Source organism: Sceloporus occidentalis, unplaced genomic scaffold, assembly GCF_023333645.1.
Source record: "Sceloporus occidentalis isolate IW3139 unplaced genomic scaffold, rSceOcc1.0.p SCAF_12, whole genome shotgun sequence".
NCBI classification, from domain to species: domain Eukaryota; kingdom Metazoa; phylum Chordata; class Lepidosauria; order Squamata; family Phrynosomatidae; genus Sceloporus; species Sceloporus occidentalis.
The window spans coordinates 9,195,878-9,218,504 of NW_028316992.1; the positions used below are offsets into that span (position 1 = coordinate 9,195,878).

At 41.9% G+C, this 22,627-nt stretch overlaps 1 protein-coding gene across 3 annotated transcripts; it reads right to left on the reverse strand.

The window, feature by feature from the left end:
- Positions 1-217: 217 nt before the first annotated feature.
- LOC149305239 (WD repeat and coiled-coil-containing protein-like) lies at positions 218-14,161 on the reverse strand. Of its 3 annotated transcripts, none has more exons than XM_089478038.1 (5): positions 13,905-14,161; positions 12,176-12,306; positions 9,128-11,034; positions 6,773-6,890; positions 218-2,085 (listed from the first exon to the last, which is right to left on the reverse strand). In XM_089478038.1, exons 3-5 carry the CDS (start codon positions 11,009-11,011, stop codon positions 1,814-1,816), a joined length of 2,274 nt encoding a protein of 757 aa, XP_089334164.1. In that variant the 5' UTR covers positions 11,012-11,034; positions 12,176-12,306; positions 13,905-14,161; the 3' UTR covers positions 218-1,813. The 3 variants fall into 3 exon arrangements, with proteins under 3 accessions (XP_089334164.1, XP_089334166.1, XP_089334165.1); XM_089478040.1 differs by lacking the exon at positions 13,905-14,161 and adding an exon at positions 13,677-13,711; XM_089478039.1 differs by lacking the exon at positions 13,905-14,161 and adding an exon at positions 12,400-13,659.
- Between the last annotated feature and the right edge of the window lie 8,466 nt (positions 14,162-22,627).

Here is a 22,627-nt window from a genome sequence, read left to right on the forward strand (position 1 = left end):
AAAGCACATCTTCAGCAATATATGATGTCCTCCCACCAACAAAATGGTAGTGCAAAATATCAGCACTCTCAAGAGGAAATAAAACACTGATCTACTTTAATACCATTCAACAAATCTTGCAATGAATTAGATAGCAGTGATGTATTGGGATGCCAGAAGCTCAAACTACAACAGCTATGTTTTAATGGCTGCCACACATTCTGAATAAAAAATTAAATTAAACATTTTATAGTGGTTTTATTTACTTTATATGCTGCCCTTCCTCACAAAGAGGCAGCTTAACCATGTACATAAAAACAGTCCTATATACACAGGCGGCCCATGAATTGAGCAAGGGAGGGGATATCTCTCCCCATCATTTTGGAGTCAGACATCAGTTCATGCTCAGTCCAGAAGCCACCACTGCTAACACATGAATACTATTAAAATCATAATTCTGAGATAATAAAGACACAATACAGGTCAGTAAACCAATGTTGGACTTCCCGATCCCCCAAAGGCTCACACAAGTCAATATGTGTTCAGTTGGTGCCTAAATAACAACAGCATGGGGGAAAGGACGACCGGATCTTCACCAGGAGGGAGTTCCACAGTTTGGCTACCACCAATGAGAAAGCTCTGCCATATAGATTACATTCATTAAAGGCAACACAAGCAGAGCATCTCCAGATGGTCTTAAATCCCAGGTTGGTCAGTACAGAAGTACAATTATTTGAGCCCTCAGCCATTTAGAGCTTTATAAATAGTACTAACATTCTGAATTAGGCCTAGTCATTCACTGACAGCCAGTATAATGATTTCAAAACTGGCATAATAATTTCATTTCTCACTTTCCCTGACAATACATGGGCAGCAGGTTTCTGCACCAGCTGCAACCTCCCAAACATCTTCAAACCCATTCAGCACAATGATTACAAACAGTACAGTGGCTGTAATACCATTTCAGACTTGCTAGCAAACAGCCTGCATACAATCATTATGAATTATATACATTTCCTTTTTTGTTGTTCTGAAAACAGCCTAGAGCTGTTCACTTTCTATACATGCATAGTAAAAACATGTCTAGTGATTGGACCGTTTGAAGGAAGACAGAGATGAGATGTACTATGTTCAGAATAAGGAGCTTTTATCCTCTAAAGGACTTTGGTACTAATTAGTGAGTACTTTCATAAACTGAGCTAAATAACTTGTTTAAGTGCATAGCATTCTCAACAGGCACTGGTAAAATACAAAATTATCTTAGTTTAATAATACAGAAACTGCAATTGCAGGACTTTTGTTATATGACACTAATAAATAAATAAATAAATAACAAATAAATATGACCCACTTTTGTTTTCTACTTCAACAAGCACTAGAAACAACATCCATACATTCCCCCCCCCCCCCGTCTTTTCATGCCAATGAGATTTCTCCTGAGTAAATGTAAAGGGCACTCCCATCCCAAGATGTTTATGCTTTGGCTAACATTTAACTTTGTAATTAGTAGAAAAACACAACAGGTGATGCAATGTGAAAATATAAATTTGTTGAGTCAACTTAGCAAACAGGGTTAACATGCGAACCTGGTCTACAAAAGCTGCCAGACAAATAATTTAAATGCATCATGGAAGTGACCTGCAGTTTGCACAAAGTGGTAAAATTGTGAAAATAAAACACACCCAAACTGACAGTGCAAGGCCTGATCTACAACACAGCAAAGCAACACAAAGTTGTACAATACAGTACATAACATACAGTGAAAAATCAGTTTTAATTATGCCCAGAGTAAGGACCACTAACAAATCAGCCTGGCTGAACAACTTTTCTTCATTCATGAGGGTGTGGTGGCTTGCCCTGAAGAACTGCTGCTCCCTACAAGACTCTGGGAAGAACATTCTCTCAGTACTTCCATAGAACTGGTAGCAAGGTCCAGACTTTGGGAAGAAATCTTCGTGTACCCACCTGTAGAACTGACGGTATCCAGCATTTTGGAAGAGTTGTTACAGTTGGCACTAGCATCTCTTATGACTATTTCCTGCAGGGTATCAAATGTTAATGGAATAAAGCCTTCACTGTCTGCAGCGAGAACAATCCAGGATACATCTGTTAAAGATATTAGATACAGATACATTTTTCAGAAGTGGATTTTCCCCCCTTATAAATGTTAGTCAGGATGACAGTCCTACCTGACTTTCTCTGTACAAAGTTAAGTTTAACAACACCAAACCAAACAGCTATATAGTACCAGAGACTGTTAGCTAGCACTGTAAACTATACCCATGTCCTTAGTGATTTTTAAATTAATTTTGGCCACAGAGAAATCTACGCAGTCTTCTCAAACCTGGCACCTTTCAGATAAATCTGATTACAACTCCTACCATTGTCAGTCATCATGGATCATCAGCAATCATTCCATTACCTGGAATGATGAGCATTATAGGTCAGTACATCAGGAGGGTGTTAGGTTTGAGAAGGTTGAGGTTATGAATATGACTTAACTTTAGGTAACAGGCCAAATGAATTTCTATCAACATTACATTTATGGCATTTCTTGGCTGAAAGCATTTACCCCAAGCTAAAATCCTGTGCTGTCTCCATCTGTCTTACATCATGCACTTTCAGAACCAAATGCTGCTTTTAGAATACTGGAGCTGTGCCCTCTAAATTGATGTAGCTAGTACTGGCTAGTCATAAGTGGTCATTACCACCCTTATTCATCCCAGGGGAGGAAAAACAGAAATACCAATATACCGATCAGTAACTGATGATGACTAATGACTGACAGCTACTAGGCAGGTTTGGCTGAGGTCCACAGAGCTGAGGCGCCAACAGCAGTACAGTACAGAGGCTGCTTGCCCAGGGCTAAAATACTCCTTTACTGATTATGTGTATATTTCTTTACTGAAACCTACATCTCATAAATCTTAGATTAAGCTGGGTCCTGAAAATAAAAACAGAAATACAATCGCCTGGTAAAAATATTCTGTGTTCGTAATTTCACAGAGAATGTTACCAAGTGCTTGTCAAATGTCCACAAAATTCTAGGACTCAAGATAAGTAGGCCTTTGACTCTTCACCTCTCAACTTCCCTGTCATCTTTCTTTCGAATTCTTGCCTCTGTATATCTTATCTGCTGATGGCCCTCTTTCCTTTAGTTCTATTTAACTCTAACCCATTGCTAACAAGAGCTATAATCAAGGGAGGGAGGTGACTGACTGTATAATGGATGATAACAGCCACCATGACTAGTAGCCACTGGTAGCCTTATCTGCCATGGACTAGCAGGGAGACTGTATTGCTTTCTGCAACAACATCACAAAAACACTGTAGAGATTATGTTGCCTAATTATCCTAAAGGCACCAGATCCCAACTAATCTTGGAAACTAAGCAGGGTCAGACCTGGTTAGTATTGGGAAAGGAGACCACCAACAAATACCAAGTACCAGGTGCTATATAGCCTGTACTTCTACGAAAGAAACTGGTGAAACCACCTCTGAGGATTTCTTGCCTAGGAAGACCCTATAAAATTCATGAGGTTGCCATAAATTGACATGTGACTTGAAGGCACATATACACAGAGAGAAATAATGTTGAGTTGCATAATAAAGAGCTTGATCTCTCCCAGCTTTCCTGAGTCCTACACTGACATTCAGTTTTGCTTCCACAAACAGAAATTGCTTTGGTTGTTGCTTACCTCTGAATGCCCACATTTTTTTCCCTGGCCATTTGCTTCCCTCCTATTACTCTTTGCCCTTTTTTGTGTTGTATTAGTTGGAAATCATGCAAACAGGTCTAAGAACATATGTGGGGCACTGTTTTAATAGCTGCTGAAATCACAGCACCACCTACAGTTCCCTAAAGCACATCAAAGCAGCAGATTCCTTCTATGCCATTTGATAGAAGTATATGAAGCCTCTATCTCAGCTGAAAGCTCACAGGCTTCCCAAGCATACAACAGCTCAGCTTTCCAACAATACTTCTCCTTGACTTTAAGATAAAGGTGGGGCAGTGAAGAGAACTGTGTATGCTACCTGGCACTTTGGAGGAAAAGATGGGGTACAAATCTGATATCCACACTCACAAAGTGGTTCAAAAGGAATAGGCAGCCAGATTCACAGACATGGGGTCAGAATATAATAGTACATGAGGAGAGCCTTCAGGATTGGACCAAAACCCTGAAATTCATTCTATTCCCATAGTGGTGAACCAGATCCCTATGAGAAGCCCACAAGCAAGACATTAGGGCCACAGCACCCTTCTGTTCCCATCCCACCGCAACTGCAATTCAGAGGCATGTGGTCTCCAATAGTGAGGGTAACAGACAGCCACCTTTTTGTCTGCTCTCCCCCTGACTATGGAATGACCTCCCAGAAGAGATACAACAACTGAAAATGCTTTGACAGCATTTAAAACATTAAATACACATCTCTTCTGGCAGGCCTACCTAGTCAATTTTAAATCATGACTTTTAATTGGCATGTTTTAAAGAATGTATTACATGAGTGTATTTTAATGGTTTTATAGCACTGTATTTTAACTGTTGGTTTTATGTGTTTTCTTTTTAATTGCATTTTGTATTTCAACATGTTTTACCCTGCCTTGAGCAGAGATGGGAAAGAAATAAAATATATCATCATCATCACATGACTAGTAGCCACAGGTGGCCTTTTCTGCCATGAACTAGTCTAATTCCCTCTTAAAGCTGCCCAAATGGGCAGCCATTGCTGTACCTCATGATAGAAAATTCCACAGTTCTACTATGCACTGGGTGAACAAGGGAAGTAAACAACTTTTTCTTCTCTCAAAAAGGGTTCTGTGCAACCAGCATATATGTTTAATGGTGATCAAATGGCCAGTTCTAAATACTTGGTCTTTTATACAGTGGTCATGTTAGCATTTCAAAAGACATACATTTCCAAACTGTAAAGGTATTATTGGATTAGAGAGGTAGACAGCTGTTAGCAGTCATTCTGTACTTTTCACATTTTACATCAACACTGTGCCTTCATGCATTACAAATAATTTTAGGAACTGCTTGAGATGCAGTTCTCACTAGCAGTTCCATTTACTCGTTATGTAACATTATGTGGAAAGCAACATCATGAGAAGATTGTAGCTTACAACCATGTGAACCTTTAATCTTTCTGCTTAATGCCTTATTTGAACTCAACTTAAGGCCAATACCAGGCAAGACTTTCAAAATATCTCTGTGGGCACATTATAAACACATTAGGAAGTCACACTAAAAATGTACTAACAGGATTAGCCCATGTTGCACCTTAAAAGATTTGTTTTTATAATTGAATAATGTGGAATAAATCTGAAAGCATCTTCTTTATAGCAATAATATTTAAACCAAGTAATGGAACATTTTGTTAAATTATTCCAAACATTATTTGCTACTTCACACAACTTTGCAACTAATAAATCATGTTTAAAAATTCAAACTGCTGAGGACAGACTGGATATTGCTGGATTTACCTCACACTATTTCTTCTGTACTGTATTCCTATGTACACTCATCCCTCCACATGCGCTGGGGTTGGGGGCACAGGACCCCCGTGGATGTGAGGGAAAAAAGCAAATAACAAAAACACTGTGTTTTTACCTAAGAGATCACCTATGAAGGAATCTCTGGGTCCTCCAGTGCAACTCTGTGGTCAACAGCTGATAGACACTAACCATAGAATTACGCTGGAGGAACAACAAATGCCTAGTGGAGCGTTCTCTCTAGGAAGCTCCAGGGCCTTCAGTGCGACTTTTGGTTAAAGTTGACCATAAGTTGTGTTGGAGGACCTAGAATATTTCTAGAGCTAACATATGAATAAAATCCGTGGATAATCAAATCTGCAAAAGTCAAAGCCGTGTGTACTGCTAACTTGTAAATACCACCATTAAGTGACCTGTTCCAATCATGGGGTTACAATAACAGTAGATGCTGCAGGCAGACCACAAAGCCCAAAGAAAACCAGGAACTAGAACACAAAGCTGCCAAGTGTGAAGTCTTGTAGAGATCATTCTGTTATTGGAAGCTGTTTTTCCCATTAGTTGGGTTGGGAAGACTATCAGAGGCAACACAATACTGAATCAGATTCTATTTGTTTTTCACTAGAATACCCGTCAAAACCTATTCATCTTTTCTTTTCTGGACTGAAAGTACCCTGCTTTTCAATAATTTGTTTCAAGGCTGCCATAATCCAGTTTTGTCAAAGTGCCTTCTTAAAATGTAGTGTCTAGTACTGGATACAATACTTCAGGTGCTGTCTGATCAGGGCATAAGAAAGTGGAACTACAACATCCCATATCTAGGGGTTATTTACACAATTACAGCCCTATGATCCCACTTTAACTGCCAAACTTCTATCCTGTGGAATCCTGGATCTTGAAGCATAGGGAGGGGTATTCATAATTTTCAACCAGAAAGCTCTAATGTCTTACCAAGCCACAAAGCCCAGGATTTTATAAGATTCAGCCATGACAATTAAGGAGGAATCATAGTGCTATCTATAATTCTGCAGTGTGAATGGCCCTTGGACACTGTTTTCACTGAAGTAGTAATTCAAATGCCTATGTCGAATATAATCTAAGTGTATTTTTAAAAGGACAACTGTCTAAGAATAAAACATCATGTAGAAGAGATACTTGGAAATGTCATCTGAATTTTGAAATAAACTGTCACATAAACACACACAATATTAAAAGTACAGTTTTTAAAAAGCTGGCACATTAACGTCTTTTGGCTCAATAGTTCTTTCACTAAATATTCTCTTTTGGACAAACAAAACTTACCATGCTGCATTTCAATGAGACACAAATTGAAAATCTGCTGAATGACACTTAAACGAAGTTTACCATCACAGAGGATAACAGCTCGCTTTTCAGATGTAACATTTCCTGAAGACTCCTTCTGTTAATTAAAGAACAACCATTTTAGAAATAGTATATTTACAACAGTTGTCTTTCATCCTGTTCTCCGACATCCAGAACCAACAAGGTTGAGCATTGCTGCCCAGAATCTTGCTGGATGAGTTTGCTTGGTACGAAGCCTACATCGGTTTCAAAATCTCCAAGCATGTCTAGTCACTGGGCTGCATGAAGGGAGATCCTTACCAGACTAGACCTCAATTTGTGTCCTCTGTCGCGGAAAGGGGGGGATCTAGACTATGTTTTTGTTTCTCTGCCTATAAAAGAAATCCCAACTATTGGAGGAGTGGGCCAAATGCAGGCTTGTAAGAGCTGCTTTTGTTGTTGTTACTAGAACCTAAACTTCACTAGCTGGGCCTTGTTGCAAAGCACAAACATTTAGAACTGGAGAATTTGACTACCAGGATTAAATATAGATTGCACCCTTCCAGTCCCTCCAACTGTCCTCATTTCAACAACATGACTTATGGCAGAGTCTGCAGGGGAAATTTTAATTGCTGCTATTGTGAAACAACTGGGAAATCAACATGATCTACTGACCTACAACAAATGACCTAGACCCGTGAGGGCAAACCTATGGTACGCGTGCCACACCTGGTATGCGATGCCATTTCCGCTGGCACAGGACGAGGAAGGAGGAGGAAGAGGTGCACACCTGTTCCTCCTCCTTCCCGGCATTGCATGGCCTCCAATTGTCTCTCTGGAGGCAGCTGAAGGCCAGGGAGAGCACGGGGGGGGGGGGGGGGACCCTCCCTGCCCTCCAGGTGCCTCTCCAGAGGCAGCTGGAGGCTGGAAACAGCACAGGGGGAGAAGGAGGAAGAGGTGCAAGCCTCTTCTCCCCTTGCCTTCAGCTCTCTGGAAAAGCAGCTGAGAGCCTGGGAGGGCGGGGGAAGAAGTCCCGCCCCCAGCACTGGGTTTTGGCCAGAAGACCTTTTTAGTTTGGGCATTCAGCCCAAGAGGTTCGCCATCACTGATCTAGACCAATACTGAGAAATATATGGCATCGCTTTTGTGGTTGCCACACCAAATTTGCTTCCATGCTGCTTAATTTCAGTAGGGGAAATGCACTTTCACTTTAAAAGAAACTACAAGGAATACAAATCTTGTTTTTAAAACAATGTGCAGTCCTGGAAGAGAAACTTGCCTTTAAAAACAGGGTGCATGCATCCCCACCCCTTGTTCTGAAGGGACCATGCAGAGATCATCAGATGCCACACTGAAATTCAGTTGACACAGCAGATCTGCTGCAATAGCAGCAGCAAGGTATTTTGCAGCCACCAGGGGGTTTCACGGAGTCTAACTACCACCACTATCATAAGTCCTCTTTGCTCTACATCTACCTTCTGCCTGCCCCTGATCTGTCAAACAGATGAATGTGTTCTGCAACATGAGGGCAGAGAACTGCTGGTCTGTGCAAGAAATAATACATACAGTGATAGTCACAAAAATATTTAAATTTCGTTATAGCAAATAACTCAGCCCAGGAAATATGGTCCTTTCATCTGCATGCTTTCAATCTTATCCTGATAAAAACAACTCTGAAAGGTAAGGTGGGCTGAGACAATGACTGGCCAAGGCAACCTAGTTTTAAGTCTGCCATATTACTCACTTACTGGGCTCTCAATTTGTACTTCTGAAACTGCTTAGGTGCTGATAATTTTTCAAGTCTACATCTGAGTCCTTATCACACAGCCAGTTCTTTATTTTGTATGCGTAAGAATTCCAAGCCGAGAAGCACAGTGTTGCTTCCCCTGTATCACCTTGGTCCCTTTGGCCTTTCTTAAAAGAGAGCCATTGAAGAGTTAGATAGGGGCAGGGACATTATTTCTCTTTGCAATGGTTTTGAGCCAAACCAAACACATTTATAAAGGTGCCTTTTCATCTAAAGGAACAGTAACCATATTTTAAGCATAGCTGGAAGAAGCATAGCCCTCCCTCCGGTCCATCTGCCTTGGTCCAGGCCTCAGAGGGAGAGAAGAATGCTGGACCTGATCCCCTCCCCCCTCACCATTCCCTTCTCCTGTGTCGTGTCTTTTAGATTGTAAGCCTGCGGGCAGGGAACTGTCTGGTTAAAAATAATAATAAATGTAAGCCGCCCTGATAGCCATTAGGGCTGAAGGGCGGGATATAAATACCTAAATAATATATATATATATATATATATATATATATATATATATATATATGCATGCTTGCATATACCTTTCATTTGAAAGTTACCTGGTAAATGATGTTAACAAAAGAGGGTTCACGAGAAGATGGGTATCGTGGAACAGTTTTTTTCCCAGACTTCAGAAGTTCTGTCACTTCAAAAAGCTGATGATGCAGTTCTGTAAAGCTGCTGCACAGTCTTTCCAGATTTTTAGAGATGTAACTGGCTTCTTTGTCACTTCGCAATAAGTTCGTTTTTGAGGGATTTGACATTTCGTGAGAACTGTGGAGTGATTTGTTTTGTGGAATGGGTACATTTGACACTCCTGAAGATGATTCAAGTCCTTGAAGAACCAGAGAACGATTTGTTGGCTCAATATCTAAAGTTTCCAGGGACTGAGGGAAGTCCTTGGGAATCTTCTTCTCCTTGGGGTCAACCATACTTACTGACAGGTTCTGCTCAGTTGCAGGGCTCTTTATTTCTTCTATGAGTTTTCTTCTACTTCTAGGGGACTGAAGAACAGTGGAACCTGGAAGCAGCAAACCATCTTTCAGGGGGTGAGCATCTGAAGCATGTGTTTCAATGGTCTCTTTCTTTACAGGTACATTTGTGAAGCAAACCTGGGTAGCACCTGAAAGCGTGGAAGAACCTTCTTTGCCTACGATCTCTTTGATCATCAAGCGGAGAATGTACTTGTCTGAGCGTGAGGATGGAAGAAAAGCAGGGTCTGTTAATTTTTGTTTTCCAACCAATGTCAGCAAGAGTTTATCTGTGAGGAAACATAATCCCTTAGGCCTCTCGCTTTTATCCAGTTGAATCTGTTGAATATTGGGCAAATGAGATGGGGTTAAAGAGTAAACTAAAATTAGATTACAAGTGTTGGAGGCTACAGCAACAGTTTGAGTTTTTGAATCAAAAGTCATTATATCAGGGACCAGAATACCTGGGAGGCTGACCTTTTTGGTAGCTGTCACTTTTCTTTCAAATGATACCAAAATCAGGTGTGAGGCATCTTGACCACTTCCTGTGAGGTAATCCTTGGATTTAAGATGAACTAGAGGACTATTATCAGATCGCTGTTTGCTTGAGGAGAGATGGGTCAGATCCACAGGAGAAGATGCTGACCCAGATTTCTCTTGGTCTGGTAGCCTTTTCCCACCCTCCATGGAGTGCTCTTCTTCACAGCTCAGTGAGGTGGTTTGGGAAGGAACAGAGTTTCCCACAACCTCAGATGGCATCTCAAAAGAAATACCGGCATTCAAAGTACATATTTTATCTAATGGAAGCTCAGTAGCAACAGCCACTTGAGAATTCAAGGTAGCTTCAATTGCACAGATGTAGCCTCCCACATCAAATACTGGGCAAAAAGAGCATGCACATAATGTTTTCTGATCATCGTCCCAAATATAGGAATGGAGGGCACTGCCTATCCCTACCACCAAGCGGTTGCCTTCCTCAGTCCAACAAGCACAGTGGATGAGACCAGTGCCTTTAATATCTGCTTTGATCCTGGAACTGTTGTGCCGAACCGAGTGCAGGACTGATGTGTCTCGCGTTGTTAACACAGCCAATATTTCTTTGCTTGGATGCCACACACACCCCTGAGGAAGTATGGGAAACAGCTCACTAATTTCACTAATTTGATAAACCATCAGTTTGTTTCTCTCAGAAACACTGTAACACAGTTGCCACATGGTGATATGTTTTTTATGCTGAATAGCAAGGAGGGCAGGGAGATCAGAATCAGAAGACGGACCCCAGTGAAGTCCATGGACGTGTTCAAACTGACCAACGACATTTGAGTTGCCAAACTGAGGCTCTCCATTATGTAGGTATAAAGATGTCAGTATTACTTGCTTTCCGTCTGTCCAGGCAATTCCGTGCACTGGATGAATGGCCTGATATAAGGCATTGAGGCCAGTTCGTAGCAACTTTCCTTTCCCCAGTTCCATGGTTAAGCTCTAGTGGAATACATCTGTAAAGAAAACAAATGCTGTTTTAAATTTCTTCTCACCGCCATCCCACAATTTGTCCTTCTACCATATAATATTGCAAAGACACAAACAAGCAAATGTGGATAATACAAAGCAGCTAATGAGACATTTACAGTCCTCTGTTCTCTCTACTGTTGCAAATTGCCTAGCTGCAAATTGCTAACATCAACTGAAAAGAGAATACTGGCCTAAATGGACCATAGGCTTCATCCAACATGGTTCCTCTGACATTCTTCTATGAAGTACTTATCTTTGAATTTGAAAGTCTTACATTGCAGCAAACATCAAACTGGTGATTAACAATCACCAGCTAAAAGGCTAAGCTAATGAGATGGAACTGCATATTTTCCACTGTGCTCCACATATTGACCATGGAGCTCATACAAACAGCAATACAGTCAGCTCTCTATATCCATGGATATTTTATCCATGGATTCAAGCACCCACGGCTAGAAAATATTTTTAAAATATATAAATTCCAAATAGCAGACCTTGATTTTGCCATTTTATATAAGGGATACCATTTTCTTATGCCACTGTATTTAATGGGACATAAGAATCTATGGATTTTGTTATCTACAGGAGGTCCTAGAACCAAACACCAGCAGATACAAAGGACCTACTGTAATGTACGGCAACCAAATAAAAAGTTGGTCCATCATTATAAAATATCTACCAAATGGATTTAGTGTATTGACTAAATTATGTTTAGGTCTTCTCCTAAAAACTAGGAAAATATCACACTAAGAAAAACACAGTATTATAAAATAAGTTATTCTGCTGCTCTTCACTTAAATTTGTAGAAATTATGTTTTACTGGTCATTTTGCTGTGGCCTTCAACCAGCTGCTACACGTTTTGTTGGTTTTTCGAGCTTCACTGATGCATGTGGTAGCAAGGAGAGTCCTTGAAGAACTGGAGAAGGGAGTGGGGAATAATAAGCTGGCAGATGCAGCAGGTAGGAATTCAGCTGTCTTTGCTATTTGGTACCAGTATGAGAAACTGTCAGGACAGATGCATGTGTCATGTTAGTATGAAAGCATGTGAAAGTGTTTTGTGGCAACAGAGATGGGAAATGTGTGAAACTGGTACTTAATTGAGATAAACACAATTAATAACATACCACAACTAAATAATCCACGCTGTGACTTTCCTGTCTGTGGGTTGCCAAACTTCTCTGAGTGACCGGTTCTGCATGTGTCTCTGATTCTCTGTCATGGATATTCACTTCTTGCCTTTGTCAGCCTGGATGATCTGTGAAATAGGTTAATATTTTCAAGAATGCTTTATAAATGCATAATTTATTGATACCATACTCAGAAAGACATGGGAATACATGAAACATACCACATATATGTATTAGCGATTAGATGCTAGCATGGCCTTTTCAGAACATCAGAGGCTGCTCTATGAAGTGTAGCACAACCATGAGGGATGCCACTCTAAAAAGTTGCAAATGTGCACACAGTCGGTGTGTAGTCCACAGCTGGACTTCCTCCCTCAAGTTACTTTCTGCATATGCACTTGCTTGGTGCTTGTATTTTCATCCACATGCTGAAGTATATTCATACTTCTACATTTTCTAAGGCAATAGCTCTCCTCCTCCTCACTCAGGCAGAAGCTCCAAGCACCCTTCTTGCCTTTCTTTTTCCCTCCAGGACAGAAAAAGTTTGGGAAGCGGAGGAGGAAGGATCAGGCTACAAGTCTCACCCCACTCCTTTCAGCAGCTCTCGCACACCTATTTCAGGGTCCTGCCCCCTAATTTGAGAACCACTGCCTTATGCCAACCATGGCTGCCTGTTATGTGGCCCACATTGCTGCCTTGGTGGCCTCAACCCTGGGGTCCCAGGGTGTATCTACAGTGTAGTCACAATGCATCTTGACACCGCTTTAAGTGCTGCGGCTTCATCCTATTGGCTTGTGGTGTTATGGAGTCTTTTAACCTTCTCTGCCAAAGAGTGCTGGTGCCTCAGAAGACATAGAGCCAGCATGAGTGTTAGGCTCTGACTCTGGAGGCCAGGGTTCGAATCCCGGCTCGGTCACGGAAACCCACTGGGCGGTCTTGGTCAAGTCACACTCTCTCGGCCTCAGTGGATGGCAATGGCGAACCCTCTCTGAGCCAATCTTGCCAAGGAAACACCACAGTAAGAGTCTAGCCTAGGAACTAGTGCGGCGTTTCAGCATTAGACTATGACCCTGGAGAGCAGGATTCGAATTTCACGCATGGAAACCCAGTGGTCAAGGCACACTCTCTCAGCCTCAGAGGGAGGCCATGGCATCCCCCCTACGAAGTAACGTTGCCACAAAAGCCCCACAATAGGTGCACTTTAGGGTCTCTATAAGGACTTTGATATTGCCCTACACTTCCTCTATCTCATTGGAGAGATCGGGGTATAAATACATTTATTGTTGTTGTTGTTGTTGTTGTTATTGCAGGCACACAGCAACAACAACAGCAGCAACAAGCTTCACAAAAGGACACAAAACCCTAATGCTGTTGGAAGGAGGCATGGCAATGTTAAAAGTGTGTTATTTCTACAGTGCAGACACATTGGCAATCCTTGCCAAGGCAATAGGGTGGCCATAATTCAGAAAGGCACACAACAAAACAACAAGAGGCGCACCCCCAGATGACAGTGTTGGACTACACCTCACATCATCCCCAGAGACCCCAGGGGAGGGTCAGGGGGGATGATGGGAGCTGTGGCCCAGCCATCCCTATCTCTAAAATGGAGGGCACCCCAACCGCAGCATCCGGGTACCCCGCCGCGGGGCCCGGGCCCGCCCCCTCCCAGAGATTAGCCACGCCCCCTTTTGCCCTCCTGGGGGGCTCCCTCTCCGCGCGCCATTACCTTCCCCTGGCCGCTCAGTCCCTTCCTTAGGGCCGCGCCTGCCCAGAAGGAGGAGGAGGAGGAAGTGTCGAGGGAGCAGCGGCGCCGCTGCTGGGCAACATGCTTTTCCCTCGAGCCGCCACCAGGGGCGCTGGTCTGCGGAGGGTGGAGAGGACGACGAGGAAGACTAAGCGGACTCTTTCTCTTTTGGGAGCGAAAAGGGGAGGGGCGTTACTTTTCTTCAACTACGTCACCGACGCCCTGGCTCCCTATTGGTCCGCGAGTGACCGAACAAAGCCCCTCCTCCTCCCCTTGAGACTGAGACAAAACAAAAAGCCTCGCACGCCCACAGGCCAAGGCCCATAATGCTCTGGGGCTGGTCGCCTCGCGCGTGTGTGAGCGCACGAGGGAGGGAGGGAGGAAGGGAGGGGGCAGTGTATGCGCGTGCGCAGTAACGAAAGCGTCCGTGTTTGAGGAGGGTGGAAGGGGCGGGGCTTGTGTGTTTAAATAGCTCCGTTGGCCGTTATTATGGCTCATAGTCATAACTTATGAGGCCTCCGTTACTCCTTTATAGTTCACACAAGCACTGCCTGGTGGCCCCTCAGAGGCGAATAAAATGTATTAGTTTTCCTCCACGAAACCTTGTGCCGAGTAAAATGCCTCAGGCTGCACCTAAAACTAAAGAATTAACGCTTTAAGTGCCCTGGTGCCTCAGTGCTGTGGAATTCTGGGAATTGTAGTTTTGCGAGGCGTTTAGCTTTCCCTGTTAAAGAGAGCTCTGTAGCCTCAGTGAACTACAAATCCCAGGATTGCATGATAAGACGGGCCCATGGCAGTCAGTCTCTTCACAGACACTCAAACTAGGCCATGCATTGTTAAATCGTTTTATTTGAATAATAATAATAATAACAACAATAACAATAACAATAATATAATTTATTTATATTCTGCAGTTTCATGAAAGAATTGTTTTTCTCCTGCCTTTCCACAGTTAGCGCGCCCAGAATGCTACACACAGAAATAAAAGGTCCAAAGCACCATTACACTACACATTTTTGTTTACAACTATTTGTTGTTGTTGTTGTTGTGTGCCTTTTTCTTCAGGCCTTTGCCTTCCTCTGAGGCTGAGAGTCTTTGACTTGCCTAAGGCCACACGGTGGGTTTCCAGCAGGGCCAAGAAGCTGAGGAATCGAACCCTGATCTCCAAAGCCGTACTTCAACACTCAAACCTCTACCCCATGCTGACTTTGAACTGGCCATGGCTATTTCCAGAAATAAGAAGAGTATTAGCTTAGAAAAGGGCAGGCAGTTCCAAGATTGCAGATGGACCCAGTACAGCTGGATCATGCATATAAAACCCACCCAAATTGTATAAATGGTCTGGAGGTCCCAAGTGTAGATGTGAGGTCCCTCCAACTGGAGGAGACTGAAGAGTGAGGGGAGGAACTACATTTAAAAGTGAATTTAAATTTAAATTTAAATTGCATTGGTTCAATGCCTGTACTGCAGCCACTCCCTCACAAAGCACAAGGTTGTGAGTTCAGTACCCAGCCAAGGTCTTAAAGTCGACTCAGCCTGGCATCCTAAAATGAATACCCAGTTTGTTGGGGGCAATTAGCTTACACTTTCTAAACTGCTTTAGGGAGTGCTTAAGTGCACTGATAAGCGGTATAGAAATGTACTTGCTATTGCTATAAAAGGTCTTTCTCCCATGCTAGTTTATGGTAAAAATTCAGGACCCTGGACAGGTCACCTGGAAACTGAATTGAGCTTGAGCTTGAGCAAGCTTATTTGCCTTCAGTTTATCATAGATTTAGAGGAGACTGCAAGGGCCATCCAGTCCAACCCCCTGCCATGCAGGAACTCTCAGTCAAAGCATTTCCCACCAGATGGCCATCCAGCCTCTGTTTAAAGACATCCAAAGAAGGAGACTCCACCATGCTCCTCGGTGTTGAAGTTTCTATGGCTTGCACAGTTCTCATTCTAGAAATATAGCAAAAAGATTTTGACTGCTTCTCTTGCTAAAAGTCACCCTATTTACACAAGTGGTACTTGTCAACTATAATCTGGAAAACTGTAAAGCCACAAAACTAACAAAAATCAAATCACTTTGCTTGGGTTTGTTTACCTTTGATTTATAGAGTAAACGCACACCCTTACATCACGAGGACTCTATGTATTCCTGCATCCAGACGAAGGGGCTGGACTGGATGGCCTTTGGGGGTCCCTTACATCTCTAGGACTCTATGTATTCCTGGATGGCAGAAGATGGGGCTGGACTGTATGGCCTTTGGTGTTCCCTTACATCTCTAGGACTGTATGTATTCCTGCATGGCAGCAGAAGGGGATGGACTGGATGGCCATTGGGGGTCCCTTACATCTCTACGAATCTATGTATTCCTGCATGGCAGCAGAAGGGGATGGACTGGATGGCACTTGGTGTTCCCTTCCCTCTCTAGGAATCCATGTATTCCTGCATGGTAGAAGAATGGAATGGACTGGATGGCCTTTGGGGGTCCCTTACATCTCTAGGATTCTATGTATTCCCTCATGGCAGAAGAAGGGGCTGGACTGGATATTCAGAAATCAAAACCAAGTTAACAGCTTGACTTATGCAGACAGAACTAGCTTTAAATTGCCTTCCAAGCTTCTAGAATGCAGTATGTCCTCCTGGGCTTTTTTTTTTATCATGGAGTCATATAGTTGGGAAAATAACAAAAATCAGCAGAGCAATGGTAACACCATATTAAAAGAAACTTGAACCCCAGTCTTTTCCCCCAGAGCCCCTCTAGCATATTTCTCAAGGCAATGGGATGGAGACAGTCTTGGTTGGCTTAGTGGATGACTTATACAGGGAACTGGACAGGGGGAATGTGTCCATGTTGGTCCTCCTGGGTCTCTTCATGGCTTTTAGTACCATCAGTCATGGTATGGGCCACCTCTCTGAGATGGGACTTGCGGACACATGCAATGGTTCTGGTCTTTCTTGGAGATGCAAACATAGAGGATGGTGTTGAGGGACTTCCGTTTGACCCCTGGCCTTTGGCTTGTGGGGTCCCTCGTGGTTATACTCTTTCCTCCATATTATTTAACATCCACATGAAACCACTGGGAGAGGTCATCCAGAGTTTTGGGGTGCAGTCTCACTAGTATATGGGTGACACCCAACTCAATCTCTTCATCTGATTCTAAGGAAGCTGTCTTTGTACTGAACCAATGTCTTCTGACAGTAATAGACTAAATGAGGGCAAACAAATTGAAACTTAATCCAGACAAGACAGAGGTGCTCCTGGTCTGTCGTAAGGCAGACCAGGGAACAGGGAATTTGCCTGTGCTAGACGGTGTTACACTCCCCCTGAAATCTCAGACTTGCAGCTTGGGTGTGCTCCTGGACTCTACTCTGAGCCTGGATGCCCAGGTTTCAGCGGTGGCCTGGAGTGCATTTGCACAGCTAAAACTAGTGCACCAGCTGCCTCCACCCATTCCTTGAGATGTCAGATCTTGTTATGGTGAAACATGCCTTGATTACTTCCTGGTTGGATACACTTTACATGGGGTTGCGTTTGGGAATTGTTTGGGAACTTCAGTAGTTTGAAAATGTGGCAGCCAAAATGCTGGCCAGGGCAAGTTATAGAGATCATATAACTCCCTTGTTGAAACAGCTCCACTGGCTACCATTTCATTTCCAGGCACAATTCCAAGTGCTGGTCACAACCTATAAAGCCCTATATGGTCCAGGCTACCTGAAGGACCATATCTTCCCATACCAGCTTGCAAGGGTCCTACGATCTTGACTGGAAGGCTTTCTCTTGGTCCTGCCACCATCACAGTCTCACTGGTGAGAATATGAGAGAGACCCTTTTCAGTGGTTGCTCCCATCCTCTGGGACTCCATTTCATGGGAGGCTAGGCTGGCCCCCTCTCTGCTTGCCTTTCATCAGCAGGCAAAGAGGTTTTTATTCAAGCAGGCTTTTAATATATAATCATTGTCAGGGTGGATTTTATACAGGGTGTGCGCTCTGTTTATGTTTTTAACTTTTGTAGGTTTTATGTTATTTTATATGGTATTAGCAAGATTATTTTAATTGTTTTAAATTTTTTATTATAGTTTTTAAAACTATTTTATCTGTGAGCTGCCTTGGGTCCCTTTCTAGGAGAAAAGCAATCTATAAAATAAAATAAAATAAAATAAAATAAAATAAAATAAAATAAATAACAGAGGTGTCTTAAGCAAAAGACAGTTATGAGAAAGAATCTGCTGTACCTAAATGTTGCAAGTGCCTCCTAGCACACCTCAATTTAACCCATGCTAATTCTTTTTCTTAAAGCAGCACTATGGCAGCACCCAACAATACATTGATATTGCTTACTGAATATTTAAAATGAATGGAGGCAAACGTTTGGTGGAAGATGTGAAATCAGGAAGCAGTGAGAGACAAAGATGGAAAGCATGGGAAATTTAAAATGCTCAATCCCTGCCTGCCACTGTTAGGTGAATTCTGGAATACTAGAACTTTATTGGGTTTTCTCTGGAATGTGATATAGTCGGTAGATCCTGAACCAGCCAAGGAAGGCACTTACAAGCAAATATTAGTGTTGATCAAGATGATGGGGAGGGGGGTTCCTCCCAAGAGAAGCATGGCCACATTAGATGCTTGTGATTTGCAGGAGGAACCATTTTATTGATACAGCAAAAAATTTATAGCCAGATCAATATGAGCTCATGGGATACAAACACTGTTCTGTTCAGCAAAAATAGCACAGGTTTGCACTTGTGAAATGTTGCACTCTAGAAACAGTGAGAGTCTGTAAAACTAGTTTCTGGGAACACAACCAGCTAGGGTCATATGGCTCTCCTGATGTTGTCAAACTACAATTTATCATCTTTTATGATTGTATGGGGTTGGTGGGATTTGTAGGCCAGTTACTATATGTCTAGAGGCCTACACATTCTCCTGGCCCTAGATGTCAAACTAGGACTGCTGAGAAGACCTATGTTACAACCTGCTCAGCATCATTTTTGTCAGGCTGTGGTCTAGTGGTTTGAGATCTGGACGATGACTCTGGAAACCAGAGTCCGAATGTCCATCCGCTCAGCCATGAAAACTCAATGGGTGACTTTGGATAAGTCATACTCTCTCAGCCTCAGGAAGGCAAAGGGCAAATCCCTTCTGAATAAACCTTGGCAAGAAAGTGCTGTGATAAGGTTGCCATAATTGGAAATGAAGTCACATAACAACAACAACAACAACAACAACAACAACAATGAAGACCTTGGATCAGTTGCTATTGGCCTTTCCTTGGTCTTCCCCACCTCAAAGGGCATTTAGACTGATTAAAACACCAGAAAGTTGCAGATTTTGCTCCTGATCTTTCCAACATCATTGTGGCCATTCATATATATTTTGTTTATTCCAGAATATTTTGTGTATACAATGAGAGAGTTTTTATTCCATCTCCTCAAATTGGTTTATTTTAATCCTGTATAAAATTGTTGGGTGGGGGAGAAACCAGGAACAAAATCTGGGATTTTTCAATCAGTCTGGATGTGCCCTCAGAGGATTCCCATAAAGAAAACAACAAGTAAGCAGAGAACAACATGTGCTACCCTGATTGTTTGGAGGAAAGGTGGCAAATAAATGCAACAGAGAAAAGAGGGTAATATACCTTTGTATTCTTTGGCTTCTGGGTGGCTTGGGAGAGTGCTATGTATTCAAACATGATTTTTCTATATATTTGGGGCTGGTTTGTTCTTGTCTCTGGACCGCTTTGGTACCTGCTTGATCAACCTGCTTGATCAATATGGAGGGACTGATCCAATAAAATGTACTTTCATATGAACTTTCAACAGCACTGGGCTAAATCCTGTTGTTAATCTTGACTAAAGTCCTAACTATGGAATCAGTGAGATTTACCTCTGTGTTGACTCATCATTCAGCAATTGATTACATGTGTCTACTCTGGTTGATATCAACTACCAGGATACCAGCCACTAAGTGATTATTAGGATTGGAAGTTACTAAAGAGTGATTATGAGGATTGTATAAGGAAGATTAAATCCTGTATAGTACTTTGGATGCAGGGACTCTGTGCAAAGACTAAGTTTATGTGAACAGTGTTAATATGCATTAATTAAGGATGGTCTTCCATATCCTTAATTCTCTGATCTCTGCTTTGTAGGGACAAATTCAAGAATAGGACAGTGTGATTCAGAACTCAGTGAAGAATTAAAATAACCACAGTACCCAATACCTATATATTCTAATCCTACAATCAGGCAGAATTTATCCTCATTTAAATTGAAAGAAATTTTGCGATAACCCTTTTGCTTCTGTCTTTCAGTCTCAAATCAAAACAGCCTTAAGAAATGAGACTTCAGTGGCTGCCACTCTGCAGAATTAATACAGTTTGACACCACTTTAACTGTCATGGCTCCATCCTATGGAATCCTGGGATCTGTAGTTGATGGGGCACCAGAGCTCTCTGACAGAGAAGGCTAAGTATCTCACAAAACCACAAATCCCAGACTTTCATAGCATGGAGCCATGGCAGTTAAAGTGGTGTCAAACTGTGTTAATTCTGCAGTGTAGATGCAGCCTTTAAGGAAATGAAATGTGGGTACTCTGAAAACAAACAACACCAGAAAGGTAAAACTGATTCTTTTCCATTGTGGTGATAGTTTAGAGAAGAATTATGCTCTCTTTTGGCCTATGTTTATGTCAGGAGCATTGTGTATACAGTAAGCCCTTGGGACCAGTCGGGGTTTCAGGACCCCACCGCCAGTATAACAAAATCTGTGGACAAAGGGATGATGGAAGAGGAGATATCTTAAAATACAGTGCCAAAGAGCTATATCTGTCTGCTTAAGCTCTATCTTGAAAAGGAAGCCTTTGCTTTACTGAAAACCTTGCCAGTGGTTTCATTATTTTACAGATATAAGTGTCCTAATCTGTGCCAGTTCTTTCATATTATATATAATAGAGTTGACTGTGACCAGAGACAGAAAAATTAGTAGAGAAATGGCTATGTTTAAATAGTGATTAATGCACTAAAATCTAATTCATTACAGCTCTTTTGGGATAGGGTGAGTAACTAGTGTATCTTCTATACACTAAACTGTAGAATGAAAGGGGGGAAATACTGCCCACTGTTTTATGTCTGCTACTTGAACATCTATCTATGTTTTGAGCTTTGGAGGCAAGGAAACAAGTGTATCACTTTTTGAAAGTCTCATTTCACGTTTTACCACCAATAACCCTCCTTTTGCTTTCATTTCCCTCCTCTTTTATAACCTCATGTCTTTACCTTGTCCCTTTCTGAATTCCTCCAGATTTTATATAAAGAAAAATGTGCTTTAAGTGATATAGAGCCCATACAGATAGGCCAAAATAAAGCTGGTTCGGGTCATTTTGGAGGTATGCTGTTTAAATGACGCATGCGTCCTAAGAGGCTAGAAGCCGCGCCAAAGCCGCAGTCCAGTCCTAAGGACTGGAGTGCAGCTTTGGCGCAGCTTCTGGCCTCTTAGGACGCATGTGTCATTTAAACAGCATACCTCCAAAGTGATCATTAATTATATAAAAATACCACTAACACTAGCAGGGGAGGAACATAGGTAATGATGTTGAAAAAATTCCAAAGCCGTAGTAGGGCTTTCCTAGGACCCAGTAAAATAGCTTTCAAGTTCTCTAGAACTTGCAAAATTTGTTCACTGTTTTAACAATTTAGCTGCCCATAATATGTGTATGATTCTACTGTGGTTTGGAGTGCTTTCTTTTTCCTAATGATCCAAGATGGTAACTTACATATTTTCTGTGTTTTTGAGACTACCAACATTAGTTTTCCAGGACTGGGATCTTAAAACAGCAGGGGGTTGATCGTGTCCAACCTGACAATAAGTCATTTGTTTCTAGGTGTTATGTACACAATTTGGTTTTATTTATTCCTTTTTACTTGTTGCATCTGCGTGTTCCAGTCAATACTAGAAACAAATATGAGTAATCTGCTAGATTTTAAACCTACAAAATATTAGGTAACAGTTTTGACTCAGCAGCCTTCAGTGCAAGCTAGAATTCCTTTTGTACTTGGCAAAGACTAATTAAGTCACTGGCAAGGTTTTCAATAAAGTGAAGGCTCTCTTTTCAAGAGATAGCTTAAGCTCTTCATTTTACGTTTATCCTAAACTGCAAGTTCTTGCGTTCGAGCATTTTCTTTCTTCTTGCTCCTTGTTTTGCCACCCATACCCCTCAATATTTACAGATTAAAAACTGGGGCACATTGGGCCAAGCAACATCAGGGTGTGACGTTAATGCCAGAATAGGTTCCCCCATCAGTGCATTCAACACTAAGTGTGCAATGCAAAATGATCTACAAGAGCTGTATTGTTGGTCAACTAGTGAATAAAGGTTACTAAGTACTTGTTGGCATTAACATATAAATTATACATATAAACACATGTATACACAAGTGTTCCAGATAGACAGCAAAGATGAAATATCATACGTAATGCCCCAAACTAGAAGCCTTTTCATAAGAAAAGGGGAAACATTTTTTGAAATAATGAACATAACTCCATGGAATCCATAAATGCATTTAATAAACTGGAATATTTGTCTGTCAGTACATATAACTGTTTATAAAAATACATTTGCTGACACAGATGTAGCACTGTCTCTTGCAATTTTTTTGACTATAAAAATATACCACAGGTAGAGAGAGAAATTAGAATCCAGTTAGGTAAATACATAT